The sequence below is a fragment of the Diachasmimorpha longicaudata genome, chromosome 1, assembly GCF_034640455.1.
Source record: "Diachasmimorpha longicaudata isolate KC_UGA_2023 chromosome 1, iyDiaLong2, whole genome shotgun sequence".
Classification (NCBI taxonomy): domain Eukaryota; kingdom Metazoa; phylum Arthropoda; class Insecta; order Hymenoptera; family Braconidae; genus Diachasmimorpha; species Diachasmimorpha longicaudata.
The window spans coordinates 4,197,456-4,211,644 of record NC_087225.1 but is presented as its reverse complement, the minus strand read 5'-3'; the positions used below and the strand labels follow the sequence as shown (position 1 = coordinate 4,211,644).

The 14,189-nt window shown below is 42.3% G+C and overlaps 3 protein-coding genes across 3 annotated transcripts in view; all 3 read right to left on the bottom strand.

The window, feature by feature from the left end:
* The window catches only part of LOC135167396 (uncharacterized), a 65,820-nt gene extending 56,410 nt beyond the window's left edge, over positions 1 to 9,410 (bottom strand). Inside the window, exon 1 of the mRNA XM_064130556.1 lies at positions 9,160 to 9,410. The gene's annotated coding sequence lies outside the window, so the exon portion shown is untranslated. The remainder of the gene's footprint in view (positions 1 to 9,159) is intronic.
* Positions 93 to 4,818, bottom strand: LOC135167813 (uncharacterized). Its single transcript, XM_064131426.1, has 3 exons — positions 4,287 to 4,818; positions 4,010 to 4,216; positions 93 to 3,964 (listed from the first exon to the last, which is right to left on the bottom strand). The coding sequence occupies exons 1-3, from the start codon at positions 4,816 to 4,818 to the stop codon at positions 93 to 95; spliced, it is 4,611 nt and encodes a 1,536-aa protein (XP_063987496.1).
* Positions 4,732 to 5,733, bottom strand: LOC135161666 (uncharacterized). Its single transcript, XM_064119436.1, has 2 exons — positions 5,531 to 5,733; positions 4,732 to 5,456 (listed from the first exon to the last, which is right to left on the bottom strand). Exon 2 carries the CDS (start codon positions 5,253 to 5,255, stop codon positions 4,929 to 4,931), a length of 327 nt encoding a protein of 108 aa, XP_063975506.1. The 5' UTR covers positions 5,256 to 5,456; positions 5,531 to 5,733; the 3' UTR covers positions 4,732 to 4,928.
* Positions 9,411 to 14,189: the final 4,779 nt, after the last annotated feature.

Below are 14,189 nucleotides of genomic sequence, written 5' to 3'. Positions count from 1 at the left end.
TTGTCGTTGAGTTGGGGGGCGTTTTTTAGGTATAGTTTAAACATCCCGCCCGCATTCATCAGGCGTGATGAATCCTCTGTTGATGGTAATCTCTAGTTGTCATCTTGTTGGTCTGCTGGTGTTGGGTCCGTTGGTAGCAAGCAAAGTTTTGCTATCGGTCTGGTGTATTGATGTCGTTGAACCCGAATGTTCTGTGTCGATGGTGATCCATCTGGATTCGTTGGGACTTCTGGTGTTGCTGTGAGCAGTTCTGCGACTCTCACTAGTCCATCAGCCCCTGGCCTTATCGCAATGACTCGCGCCAGTGGCCAACGTGCTAGAGGGAGATCATCATTGATCATCAGGACCATATCTCCCACCTTGATGTTGCGTTGCTGTTGATTCCACTTGTAGATGGAGTGGTAACGTTGAAGACACTCCCTGGACCATCTCGACCAGAATTGTTGTATTTTCTGGGTCACCAGATTCCATCGTGTGATTTTGTTGATATTTGTGTTGAGTTGAGATGGCTCCGGGAGTAGTTGAAGAGGTTCTCCGATGAGGAAATTCCCTGGTGTAAGAGCCTGAAGGTCATCTGGGTCATCTCTCATCGGAACAATAGGCCTTGAGTTGAGACAGGCCTCGATTTGTATCAGGATCGTGTTGAGCTCTTCGTATGTTAACATTGTTGTTCCCAATACTCGTCGTAGATGATACTTTGTTGATTTTACAGCGGCCTCCCACTTGCCTCCGAAGTGAGGAGCATTTGGTGGGATGAATTTCCACTGGGTTCCGTTGGAAGCAAGAGCAGCTCTAATTTGTTGGTTATCTGGAGATTCTTGGATGTATAGTCTGTTGAGTTCGTTGGCTGCTCCTTCGAATGTCGTTGCATTGTCACTATACATGATAGCTGGAATGCCTCGCCTTCCAGTGAATTGTTTATATGCTGCGATGAATGCATCCGTTGTTTGTCTGTTGACCAGTTCAAGGTGAACAGCTGAGGTTGTGAAACACACAAAAACCGCTATATGAACCGTTGATGGTTGCGCGTTCGTTGGTCTCCACTTCAGGATTGGAAGTGGCCCTGCATAGTCCACTCCAGTATGCAGGAATGGTCTTGAAGGCGTTGCTCTAGCTGTTGGCAGTTGACCCATTAACTGTTGGGCTCGTGTTGCCCTGAATCTGGTGCAGATAGCACAGCGCAGAATTGATGCGTGCACTGACTTTCTGCCACCAACGATCCAGTATCGTTGTCTGATATGAGCCATGGTGAGTTGAACTCCTCCGTGGAGTGTTTTCTGGTGAGCTTCGTTGATGATGAGCGTTGTCAGGCGAGATTGTCGTGGTAAGATAATTGAATGAGTCTCGTCTGAATCAAGTAATGAGTTCTTTAGTCGTCCACCAAGCCTGAGAATTCCTTGATCATCAATTCTCGGGGTGAGCTTGGCCAGTGGATGTTGGCGAGGTAGTTGAATATCTCTGTTCAAGTTCTGAAACACAGATTCAAAGTATTGGTGTTGTGTTACCTTAACCCAGAATGTCCTCGCTTCGTTGAGTTCTATCGTTGTTAATACTGATGATTCGGGCGTTGGTTGTCGTCGAAGTCGTTGGATGGCTCGATTCATCGTTGCGGTGACTTGTAATACTTTTGATAAAGTAGAATATCTGTTGAGGAACTCTGTCAGTGGATGCTGCCTAGCTTCAGCAGCTACTGGGTGAGCTGTTGCTGGTCTCTCTTCAAGAGAGACTTCCGTTGGAGCACTGGTTGTATTTTGTGGCCAGTCTGACGGCGGTTTTGCTAGCCAGTCAGGCCCTTTCCACCAAAGGTGATGTTCGTTGAGTTGACTCGGTGAAATGCCACGTGAAGCGCAGTCAGCAGGGTTGTAAATCCCACCAACATGTCTCCATACGGCTGTTGGTAACTCTTCCTGGATTTTCGTTACTCTATTGTGAACGAATTCCTTCGATCTCGATGGATGGCTGTTGATCCATGCCAAAGCTACTGAAGAATCAGACCAAAGGTATGTCTCTCCGTTGATTTCCAATGTGCGTTGTGCCCAGCTGACAATTTTTGTTAGCAGAAGGGCCGCGGTTAGCTCCAGGCGTGGAATCGTCAGCTTTTTCAGTGGTGCAACTCTTGTTTTTGCACACACCAAGCTGATTGTTGGTTTTTCGTTGTCTCGTTGAACTCGTAGATAAACGACTGCTCCCATGGCAGCTGTTGATGCGTCGGCAAATCCATGTATTTGTACGTTGGTAGTCGTTGGAGATAGATTTAGCCATCTTGGGATGGACAGTTGATTTAGTTGCGTGAGTTCCTCCCTGAACTCTTTCCACCTTCGAACATAGTCGAGTGGAAGTTGATCATCCCAAGCGAGTTTGAGCAGCCATAGCTCTTGGATGAGTATTTTTCCTCGAACAATGACTGGTGCGATGAATCCAAGAGGATCGAAAATTTGAGCTATTTCCGATAGCAGTACCCTCTTGGTGAAGCTCGTTGAGTTGAATGTTCTAGATTTATATTGAAATAAATCTGTTGCTGGATGCCAGCACAATCCGAGCGTTTTGATGACTGCTTCCTCGAATTGCACTGTACCTGCCGGTCCCGTTGACAAGTTGAGCTGTTGGAGTATCTCTGGGCGATTACTGGTCCACTTTTGAAGTGGAAATCCGCCCGCCTGGCAGATCTGTTGAAGTTGAATTATCATTTCTTTGAATTCTCCCTCAGAGTCCGCTCCACCGTAAATGTCGTCGACATAACGGCCTTTAGTTAGCGGTAGCACTGCTGCAGGGAATCGTTGACCTTCATCGTTGACGAGTTGTTGAAAAACTCTCAAAGAGAGCCATGGAGAGCATTTCTGTCCATATGTGACCGTTGTTAGTTGGTATGTCACAAGTTGTTGATTTTCGTCTATCCAAAGAATGCGTTGAAGATTCCAATCGTCAGGGTGTACGTTGATTTGTCGAAACATCTTAACGATGTCGGTGCCGAAGACGAGTCGATGTCGTCTCAACCATGTGAGTACATCCATTGCATCCACTTGGAGCTTTCCGCCCGCGTGGAGGATGTCGTTGAGTGAGATACCCGTTGATGTCTTGTTGGAGCCGTTGAAGACTACTCGAAGCTTCGTGGTTAGCGAATCTTCCCTCAGAACCCCATGATGTGGCAGGTAGTAATTTGTTGCTGGTTCTGATGATTGTTGTATACGTCGCATGTGATCAAGTGCTTCGTATTCGTTGATAAAGTCATAGTAAAGTTTGCTGTAGTCAGGATTAGCGTTTAGTCTTCGTTTCACCGACTGGAGCTGACGAAGCGCTTTATTCCTCGATTCTCCGAGCGCTGCTGTTGATGTGCGAAGTGGCAGTCGCACAATGTAGCGCCCAGAAGTGTCTCGTTGATGAGTGCGTTGAAAGTGTTCTTCACACTCTAATTCGTCTGGTGTGAGCTCGTTGGTTGGATTTGTTGAGATTGGTGGTTCTTCCTGGACCCAGAATCTTTGTAGAAGCTCCGTTAATTGTTCGTTGGAAGATCCCCTTGCCGCGGATAAGGAGGTCCTCGTTGAATACGTTGTGTTGCATAATGGACCGGATAAGATCCATCCGAATGTTGTTAGTTGGCCAACCAATTGATCATCGTTGGATTTTTCAATCCCGTTGCCGATGATTTTCCCGTAGTTGTCAGCTCCGATAATTATGTTGATAGGTCCAGGTGTTGAATAGTTCTCATCTGCCAGTTGAAGCTGCTGCAGTGATCCGATTGATGCAGATGAGCATGAGAACGTTGGTAACCGTGAGGTTAGCTTTTGCAGGATGTGGGCGTTGATCTCAACTTGTTGAAATGGCTGTTTCGTTGATTGGAGCGTGATTGCCACAATCCCTCTCGTTGAACATGCGTGTTTTCCACCAATTCCGGTGAGTTCAATCGTTGAATGTCGTCGTTGTAGTTGAAGTTGATGCACCAGGCTTTCCGAAATAAATGAAAGCTCTGAGCCTTAATCGATGAGGATTCTGGCGATCGTGTAGAATCCGCTTTTGGAGAATGCCCTGGCTTTTGCCGTAGCCAAGAGCACTAGTCGTTGATCCGTTGATTTGTGGGAGAACTTAGCGTCCTCTGCGTTGACCGACTTCCTTTGAGTAGATTCTTCGACTTGACTCAGGGGGGCGTAAATCCCCTGGCTAGTCGTTGAAGCTGTTGATTTCTCGTTGGATCTAGTTGACTGAGTTGATGTTGGACGACCTGTTGAAAACGAGTGAGGATCAATGATCTGAGTGATGAATTTGAATTATAATAAATCAAACACTCAAACCTGATTCCGCACTCGTTGATGGTTGCTCTGGACCGCTGTTGATTGTCGATGTCGTTGGTCTCTCTCTGTCTGTTGGGTCCATGTGCAACAGCGTGTGGTGCCTGTGTTGACATTTCATGCAAGATTTAGTGCACTTGCATCTCGTCACCAGGTGTGTACCGAAGCAGTTGTAGCATAGTCGTGTTGTTGACAGATGCTCTAGTTTTTTCTGCGCTGAGAGGCTGAGAAATGATGGACACTTTCCAATGAAATGCTTGGTGTTGCAGTACGCACAGCAATCAGCAGGCTTAATGTGTTGAGGCTCCTCGCGTTGACTTGTTGCTTCGGCGGCATGATAAGCACGTGATTGAGGCGGTGATTTTCCACGGTGAGGTTTTTCTTTAGGCCTTTGAGGAATCGTTGATTCTTGTTGATCATCTGGAGTCATGCCTCTTGCTGTTGACTCCAGGAAGTTGACTAACTCCTGCAGAGGTATGAAATTCGTTGAAGTTCCCAGCTTCTGTTCCCATGTGGTGCGTGTGTCAGCCTCCATGGAACGTTTGAGCAAGTGAAAGACGAATTGCTCGCCCAAATCTTCTTTGGGAATCCTGGCGGTGCTTATCAGGTGGTCCACCGTCTCACGAGCAATATGAGCGTTGTTGATCATGGCCTTAATTCCCTCAGTTCTTCGTCGATTGCGTTGAATTCTAGAATTCTGTCCTGTAGAAACTCTAGTTGGTTGGCGGTTCCTGTTGAGAGCTGCGTTGGTGTGCTTATAGTTGACGGCATCGTTGCAATTTCGGACTTCCTCGTTTTAATTGTTGAGGTGTTGATTGCCGGAAAAGTTTCTACAACATTTGCCCAATCTTCATGCTCCTGTGTGGTTGGAGCTTGGGTCTCTGGAGGGTTAACGACGATTGGAGATACGGGGTTGATCTCGACGTTAATTTCAATGGGTTGGGTTGGCTCGTACTCTCCATCATCTGCCATGTTGGTAACTAATATAGCTACGTTACCGACCGTTGAGTTTTACCGACCGTTGAGTTGACGTTGAGTGGGGTGCGACCTCACTCGTTGAGCACAGTCCCAGTAAGTGGGGGACTACTGACGAAGTTGAGCGAAGTGGGCCGAGCATTCCCGAATTGTCGCACGCGCGGTCAGGGAAATTTGAGACCCGATGGAATGTAAACACTGAATACAAAGGGTCAAGGGCAATAAATACTTATTGTTCTCGTTGGATTATCGTTGGAATGTCGTTGGATTACCGTTGGAATGTTCCAGAAGATTCCACGGGTCGTTGATTTTACTATAGGACTTGGCGTCCTTTTTGGTTTCGTTGAAATTTCACTGCACTTTCACAATTTTTCACTGTTTTTTACCGCACCATCCGGCTCGAAGGACCAATGTTTAGTTGAGGAACGTGATTTTGGGTGGTCGGGCGTCGGAAAAATTGGGATTGGTGTAATGAGATGCAGTCGAAGACACACGACACTAAGTTATAAAAACTTCGTATGTTTATTGTCACTAATTGTAAAAAACCTATACAAGTTGCACAAAGTTCGTTGGGTTTCACCCGTGTGAAATCCTGGATCGTTGATATTCTAATTGGAGTTGAGAGACGTTGATAAATGCGCAATTATAGAATTACGTTGACCGGTACGTTGGAGATACGTTGTAAGACTGATTTGGGAGGGGTCTCAAGTTCGTGACCGAGACCGATGAACAGTGACCCGATGAACCCCGGAAGTATCCGAAATTCATCGATCGCTTGTCGTTGAGTTGGGGGGCGTTTTTTAGGTATAGTTTAAACAACTTATAATCAATTTTCCGATAAATTCGAATGTAATCAATATCGCGAGTAGAAAAACCATGTATCAATTATGGCATGACCGATTAGGGCACATCGGAAGGCAAAAATTTGTAGTAATCAAGTCCAAAGGCATGTTTGAAGACATCACGAGTCTAGATTCAGTTATACCAGATGAGAAGCTTTGTGAGCCATGCACAATGGAAAAACAATCGCGATTACCGTTTTATAATGCAAAGAATAAAGTAAATATCAAAAGATCGTTATTTAGAATTCACTTGGATGTCGCCGGTCCTCTCACTCCTCCTACGGTAAACGAAGAAAATTATTCTGTTCTATTCATAGATGAATATACTCATTATTGCATCTCATATGTGATTAAATATAAATCAGATGTTTTCAATCATTTTAAAGATTTCGTCGCTAAAAGCGAAGCCAGATTCAACTTAGAATTAGCTAATTTATATTGTGATAATGGACGAGAGTACTTATCGAATGACATGAAGGACTATTGTACAGAGAGAGGCATAAGTTATCACTTGACGGCTCATAGAACCCCACAATTAAACGGTATGGCTGCACGTATGGTGAGAACCATTACGGAAAACGCAAGAGCAACGGTGGTTGGGGCGAATTTCGATAAAGTATTCTGGGGAGAAGCAATTCTCACCGCTACTTATCTAACAAATATAACACCAACTAAGGCACTGAAATGCAATAAAACTCCATTTGCGATGTGGCAGGATAAGAAGCCAGAATTGAAATATTTGGAGGTATTTGGTTCAACTGTTTATGTCCATGATAAAATTGCAAAAGGTAAATTTGATGAAAAGTCATGGAAAGGTATCCTAGTTGGATACGAACCAAATGGATACAAAGTGTGGGACGATGAAAAGGCAAAGTTTGCTGTTGTGAGGGACGTCATTGTTGACGAAGTTGGTTTTGTTGAATCGAGACCCTCTATGAGGGATGGTGGAAAGGAAAATATCCATCTGATGGGAAAAGCACCTGAAGAGTATGCAAGTGGTGAAATACTGCAAGAAATTCACCTCCAAATTGAGCTGTTGAATGAAACTAATGCAGGAGACTGTACAAACGTGAAGACAGAGCCTACTCTCAAGTAAACCCTAGGAGAAATGATAGAATCAAACATTTATCAGCGGTTTCATATGACGAAATTAATATACAGATGATTACATCTTATCAGTTGTACCGTGGTAAATTTTTACTTCCATAAAAATTAGCCAGTTGATCCGCTCATTTTCCTTGACTGTCCGAAAACGGAAAGAATTCTCTAAAGGGCGCCAGTTGTTCTTTGTCTCGACGGGAACAACAAACCGAAAAACGTAGAAAGCGGAAACTCACGACAACGAACCAAAATTATAACTTAAACGTATAGATACATAAACTTAAAACTAAGGGTCAAGAAAAAGGTGGTAGATACCCGCGCTGCTCAGGGCGTAGGTTGCGGAGAGACGAGTGGTTCGGGTGGTAGCTGGTCACTGGGCTATCACTTCGGTAAAATAAAACCAATGTAAACCCAGATTTTATATTCAGTTCACGGACCTGTATTAACTTAACCTCATGGTAACGGTACGAATGATTGCGAAAAACCATAAAGACAATAAGTTATACACTATTCCAAATATTATGTTACGTCAAAAATACTAGGGAAACAATGACTCGAATCAATGGCGTAACGCTTTCGCCTAATAACGTGTAAGTACTTGAAAACTCACTCCGAGCTAATAGAGAGGGAACAAGAAAATATGTTTGAATAGGAATTTAAACCCCCAAAAAGAGAATTTAAAGGAAGGAAATTTTAACGAGGTTCCTGTTAAGAACCATAGGAAAAATGAGGAAAATATAATAAAAACATAAAAGAAAATATTGCTAATAACAAGATGACTCTGGACAGTCTATATTTAATATAAAGAAATCAAAGATTTTTTCACTTACAGTTTAGTTGAAATCCGTTACAATTATTAAGATTTAATTCTGGATCTTGAAGTATAAAAACTGTCACGAAAGACAGTGTACAAAAAGAATTTTCTAAAACACAAGAACTAACCACACTGATAATTTAATACTCAAGTTAAATAATAATAACACTACTACTACTACTACTATTATAATAATAGTATAATTATATCTTGAGGAGTTAAGGAATAACTTTGGACTTGCCACGGAACACAGAACTGATCTCAAAACTGAGGAGGAAATACACGGGGGCGTGGTTTTATATCTTCGGCCTGAGGGTGTGTCCTTAGATATGAAGAAAATTATGGGTCCAATGGTTACTAACCTTGGGATCCGATTTTTCATACTTCGTATTGTAGTCTAGCTGCTTAAGGGTTAACTTCGATCCCTCTATATCAGACACTGAAAATGTGGGCGGACTTTTCCTACCCCATTTTACCCATGATAATTCTTTCGGGTGATCCCATTTTCTCCTTCCACAATTTTAAATACAAAATTGAACATTGAAAAACAAACTGAAATAAAGAAATTTTATCAAGAAGGTTTTTATCACTCCCTGTTACAAAGTAAATTCCATCAAGCGCTTGGGAAGAAAAGAAACTTAATCTTCCCATTTATTTAGGCTTAAATATGAATTGAAACGAAACTTATTATCAAGAAACCAAAAAAAAAAATATGGAACGTGGATGGATGTATATTGTGACTTTTGGTCTAATATTTATTTATAATTAGAGGGCGGGTCAGTAAATGAAAGGGGACAAAGGCTATTGATACTGAATTAATTTATTAATGATGATTAAGATTATTTTACAAAATTTATAGGGATTACAAACTTAAAGCTAAATGCGTTTTATTACTCTCAGGGGCGAGGGGTAAGGCAGGTCACTTGTCGGAACACTTTTTATATAAACCAAAAAGGGGGGGCTCGAATATTTAAGAAAAAAGGAGGGAATTTAGGGGATCGATAATTGTAATTAATAAAAGACAAATAATGAGAATAACAATAGAGAAAATAATGAATAAACTGTTCACCGTTGGAAGGGTTCCTGGAACTCTAAAGGGGGGAAATGATGCCGTTGGGTAAACGGGGAAACAAAGGGTACTCACTCGACTGATGATACTGGTCCGATTTTCCGGGGTTTTACGCCTGTCCAATTATTGGTGGTGTCCACCGTTCTCCTGGGGGGGACAAGATTCAGGTGTTGGCCCAAATCCGCCACTCTTCCTTCTCAGACGATCCTGGGTCATTTCACTAAGCTTGGTCTTCCGATTGATTTGAATATGAGAACGATTTATTAACCGCACTGACTTCCGAGACAGCTCTACGACAAGTGTCGATTAATGGGGCACTTGAGGCTCTCCTCGCTGTATTCGGGAGTTCTCGCCCCATATTCGTCCCTTTCCGGTGACGTAATTTTCATAGCCCTGTGATCCACCGATCGATGCTTGTGGACATTTTCCGGGACGGAGGGGCAGCGGGGGTACGCACTACGCAATGTACGTGTGCGCCCGTTGTCCGAATCCGAGCCGCGAGAAGGGGACTGCGGCCGGGGTACGACATACGTCATCCAATCCTCCGATGGTGGTTGAGCAAGAGGAGTAGGGGACTGCGGGCAGGAGGGGGATGGCGCCATCATCCTATCCTCCAGTAGTGGTTACGGCAGTGGTTCTCGCGCTGTCCGAGCGCGGTGAGTTGGGTAATGAGGGAAGTGGGAGGCCTCACGCAGGAAAGGGTTCTCCAACGGCGAACGAAATAAAAGAGAAAAATTGTAGTAATATAGGGGGCCGCGGGGGGAGAGCATTATTCGAGGTTATGTGGCCTCGTCACAATATTTAATGCGATAAAGACCCTATTCGAGTCCACAGTCTACCAACGAGTTTCCTCTGATATTTCGACTGGAAAATGATTAGTCAGTTTGCTCGTATGCAGTAGATACTTTAGTGTCCCAAAGTAAACAATGTTACGTGGAGAGTATGATTCCTAGGTTTTGATAACAAGATAAATTTTAAAAGGTGACTTCGTATAAATAGTACACTCCTATGCAGCTGACTATTGTGAGTCTTAAGACAAATAATTTAACGTGGAAAACATGATTTCTAAATGTCGATAACAGGACAAATATTCAAAATGTGTATTTTTCGACGGATGTTACCATTAATAATTAAATGGGAATATAACCCAATACTTTTCATGAAAGACAAACGAAGTATACAAGATTATTCACCATCCACTTTGATGCAAGGGAGCTAGTGTGTCGTCCGCAAGGAGACCTCAACTAATTTTATCCGGCCAATTCAATTAATTAAATTCACGAGAAAAGTCCGTAATTGAAACAAAGGGATACGATGCCCTCAATATCGCTCTCAATCAGATTAATTTACCCGAAAACAACCTAAAAATTATAATTTCCGATTGATTTCTGAAAGGTACAACTAAAAATCAGAACTCAAAGCTCCAAGGCGTAATAAAAGCAATTTATAACAAAATGTAGCGCAGCATAATTCGTGTAACGGACGGGCTCCGAGAGCATAAACCAACGGAGCTAGAACAACGGACGCGGGACATACGACACACGGAGGCCCGACGCTGATGTGAGGAACACACGGAAGATGCTCGACGGAGGCGCGTAGCGCAAGCAAAAATTAAATTCTTACGGGTTATCAAGGTACGGGAAACGACGAATCACAATTGACACATTTTTGTAGCGAGGTGTAGTCGCAATGGCCAAAGGCACAAAAACGGAATAAATTCAAATATTGCGAACAACTGATTAAGCGCTTTAGTTAGACATTTTGTACTTGTATCACAGACAGCCTCGAGGACACAAAACTTGGTAACGCCGTCAACTATTGTTAATATCTGAGTGTTCTTATTTTTACTTCGTTGAAATCGTCCCACATAATCTAGGTGAATTGCATGGAGTGGTATCGCCACATTCTCAATCGGGTGCAAAAGTCCAGGTTTTCTCCATGAGACAGACTTGTAGTACAGACAATTCAAACATGAATTCATATACTTGGAAACAAGATTCATCTTTCCCTTGAACCAATAATTTTCTCGTACCTTCTCCAACGTTTTCTCTAAGGCAAAATGCCCTTGATAATCATGACAAAGTTTAACTATATTAAACCGAGACATTCGTGGTACTAACCATTTGCTTCCGTTCTCTGTTTTTCTGAAAACTATCCCTCCCTTCATATCATATTTTTCAAAATACTGTTTTGTATCAGGACGTATTTCACCATCTTCCAAGATTTTCCTTGTAATTTCAATGTCTGAATCTTGCATCTGCGCTACCTTCATCCACTCTATTTCAGTGATATCTACCACACAACAATCGATCGGGTCACGTCTTAAATAATCTTCATGAGCTAATTGAACGCTACGACGATAAACAATATCGAGATTGTAATTTTGAAGAAACACCCACCAACGCGCGACACGTGGTTGAATGTCTTTCTTAGTCGTTGTTGCTCGCATCGCACTACAATCTGTTACAATCGTATACTTAATCCCCAAAAGATATACTCGGAATACCCTCAGGGCCTCAATCACAGCTCTTAATCGTCTCTAAATCATATGAATGATATTTCTGTTCCACGGGTGTCGTCTTTCTGCTAAAATACGCGACAACTCGTCTATCATTATCCGCTTCTTGAATCAAAATTGCTCTTAGTCCCAATGCACTGGCATCAGTATCAACTTTGGTTTTATGCTGAGGATCATAGTCTGAAAGCACAGCTCGACTGATTAGAATTTTCTTTATTTCCTTCACGACATTAGACTCTTTTACCCCCCATGACCAAGTTATATCTTTTCGTAATAAATTCGTTAAAGGTGTCACCTTCTGAGCAAAATCATAAATAAATTTGCGGAAACAACCGGCGAGTCCTGAAAATTGTCGTACTTGTTTTAAATTTTGTGGATCTGTAACTTTTGCTACCCCATGGATCTTATGTGTCCCGGGTCGCACCCCTTCAATGGAAATTTCTCGACCTAGATAACCAATACTTTGGAAAAATCTGCACTTTGCCAAATTCAAAATTAAATTATTTGATTGAAGGAGTTTCATTACTGTCTCCAATTTTGAAAATCCTTCCTCAATGCTGTTAACTGGTATCAAAATATCATCGATATATACCAGTGCATAGCCCTTCATGATTTTGTTCATTACCCTCTGGAACACTGCTGGTGCGTTCGCAAGACTAAATGGCATATACAAGAATTCCCACTGTCCATCGGGCGTTACGAATGCGGTTAAGGGAATGGACTCCGGGTCCGGAATTCGATAAAACCCAGACTTCAAGTCAAGAGATATAAAAACACCTTTATTAGCTAACTGATCAATCTGATCGTCAATCAACGGCAGTGGATAAATTATACGTTTGGTAATGTTATTCAACGCGCGATAATCGACTGCGATTGGAGGTTCACCATAGTTTCTATCAACCAGTAAAATTGAACTTGCATAAGGAGAATTGCTCTCATGAATAATACCATTATTTTCCAAATCGGTGACAATTTTTTTAACCTTTTTCCTTTCTTCCCTAACTAAACGATGTGGACCCCGATGAATAGGCTCATTATCCGTTAATTCAATTCGCATTTTTCCAGCGCTTGTACATCCTTGCTTGCCCATAGTTAACGCCACATTACCCCGATATTTATTCAAAAGTGAAATCAATCGCGTTGTTGATTCAGCATCAAGTTCATCACAGTTTATAGTATTATCTCAATCCAACTGTTTATTCAACGTAAAGGTTACTCCGGTCGCATTTGATAACGCCATAATCCCAGTCTTCGAAAGTTCGTCATCGGCAACTACAAACACTTTGATTTTGAATAATATTCTATCGATGTGAATTTTTAATTTAGAACGAGCTAGAGAACAGTCGCTACCCCAATCTACAGTACATACCCTGTCCTTCTTTTCGATTTGACATTTCTCCAGAGGTTTGTTTATTTTACCAGACTCAACCTCGAAAATTCGTAGCGATTGTGATTCCCCCCGTGCTAGTCATATTTTCTTCTCCGTCTTCATTGTATTCTTTTTCTTGTAACGGTCAGCCGCGGTATGACCTAACATCTCACAATAATCACACTTAACCCTTTTTTCTCTGATTTTTCTTCCCCGGTCACTCGAGAATCCTGTTTAATTTTCCTGACTTGACTACTACTGGACAATCGCGTTTCTTATGCCCCGGCTTCACACAAATCGTTCTCATACTTTCCACGATTTTTGAATTCTACCCTTTTGAAATCTTTGGTCTTATCCGTTTTTCGAACTTTTTCCTTTGGAAATTCATTGATACGTTTACAGAGATCGGCAATGGTTTTATTTTTTGATGCCATCAGATTCATACGTAATTCCTTACGTTCAATATCATGAATAATCAAATGGTCTACGTTTTGTTCCTCAATTTCCAAAGCCAATTCATTAATTTGTCGAGACTTCTCAAAGCAATACTCTAATAAATCGTTACCTGGGTCAGCCTTATAATCGGCTGCTGCATGGACTAATACCCCGAAATTATCTCTAGGTGGAAATTGTCTCATTAATGCAGCAGAAAATGCCTTCCAAGTCAACGGTTCCTGATTGAGTGATTCATACCATTGCCATGCAATGACTTAATTTCAACATAGCCAAATACAATTTATGTTGGTCCGACCAACCATACATTATTGCATACCTGTCAATTTTTCCTGACCATTTAGTTGAAGATAGAATTTTTGATTGTGGATTAAATTCTGGCAAAATCTTTTTATTAATATATCTCGTTGATAGTTTCGAACCTGTCTGTGCAATACCTGTGAGCGCTTCAGTTAATTTGTCAAAATTTGTCTCACCACTCCCTGAAGCCCTAATCCCTCCTCCGGTAGAACCAACGGTCCCAGATGTGTTCATTTGCAATGAATTGATGAGATAGTCATCACCGGAAGGACTCAGGTCTCGAATAACTCTGTAATCTGTGCCTCTGGATCCCGAATCATTTCGATTGTTTCGATGCCTATGCTGTATTGATGGTCTCTTCTGTCGCCCACTACGAAGACCATGCCCTTTAGACTGACTCCTGGGTCGTCTACTACGAGATTTGTGATTTTTAGACCGACTTCTGCCTCGACTGTCCTGGGAACT

Bases quoted from the DNA above. Each gene is read 5' to 3' on its own strand.
- LOC135167813 (XM_064131426.1), bottom strand. From the start codon at position 4,818: ATGGAGGCTGACACACGCACCACATGGGAACAGAAGCTGGGAACTTCA. The intron at 4,217-4,286 runs GTTTGAGTGTTT...CGTTTTCAACAG, and splicing joins ATCAACGAGTGCGGAATCAG to GTCGTCCAACATCAACTCAG. The intron at 3,965-4,009 runs GCGGATTCTACA...ATTAAGGCTCAG, and splicing joins AGCCAGGGCATTCTCCAAAA to AGCTTTCATTTATTTCGGAA.
- LOC135161666 (XM_064119436.1), bottom strand. From the start codon at position 5,255: ATGGCAGATGATGGAGAGTACGAGCCAACCCAACCCATTGAAATTAAC.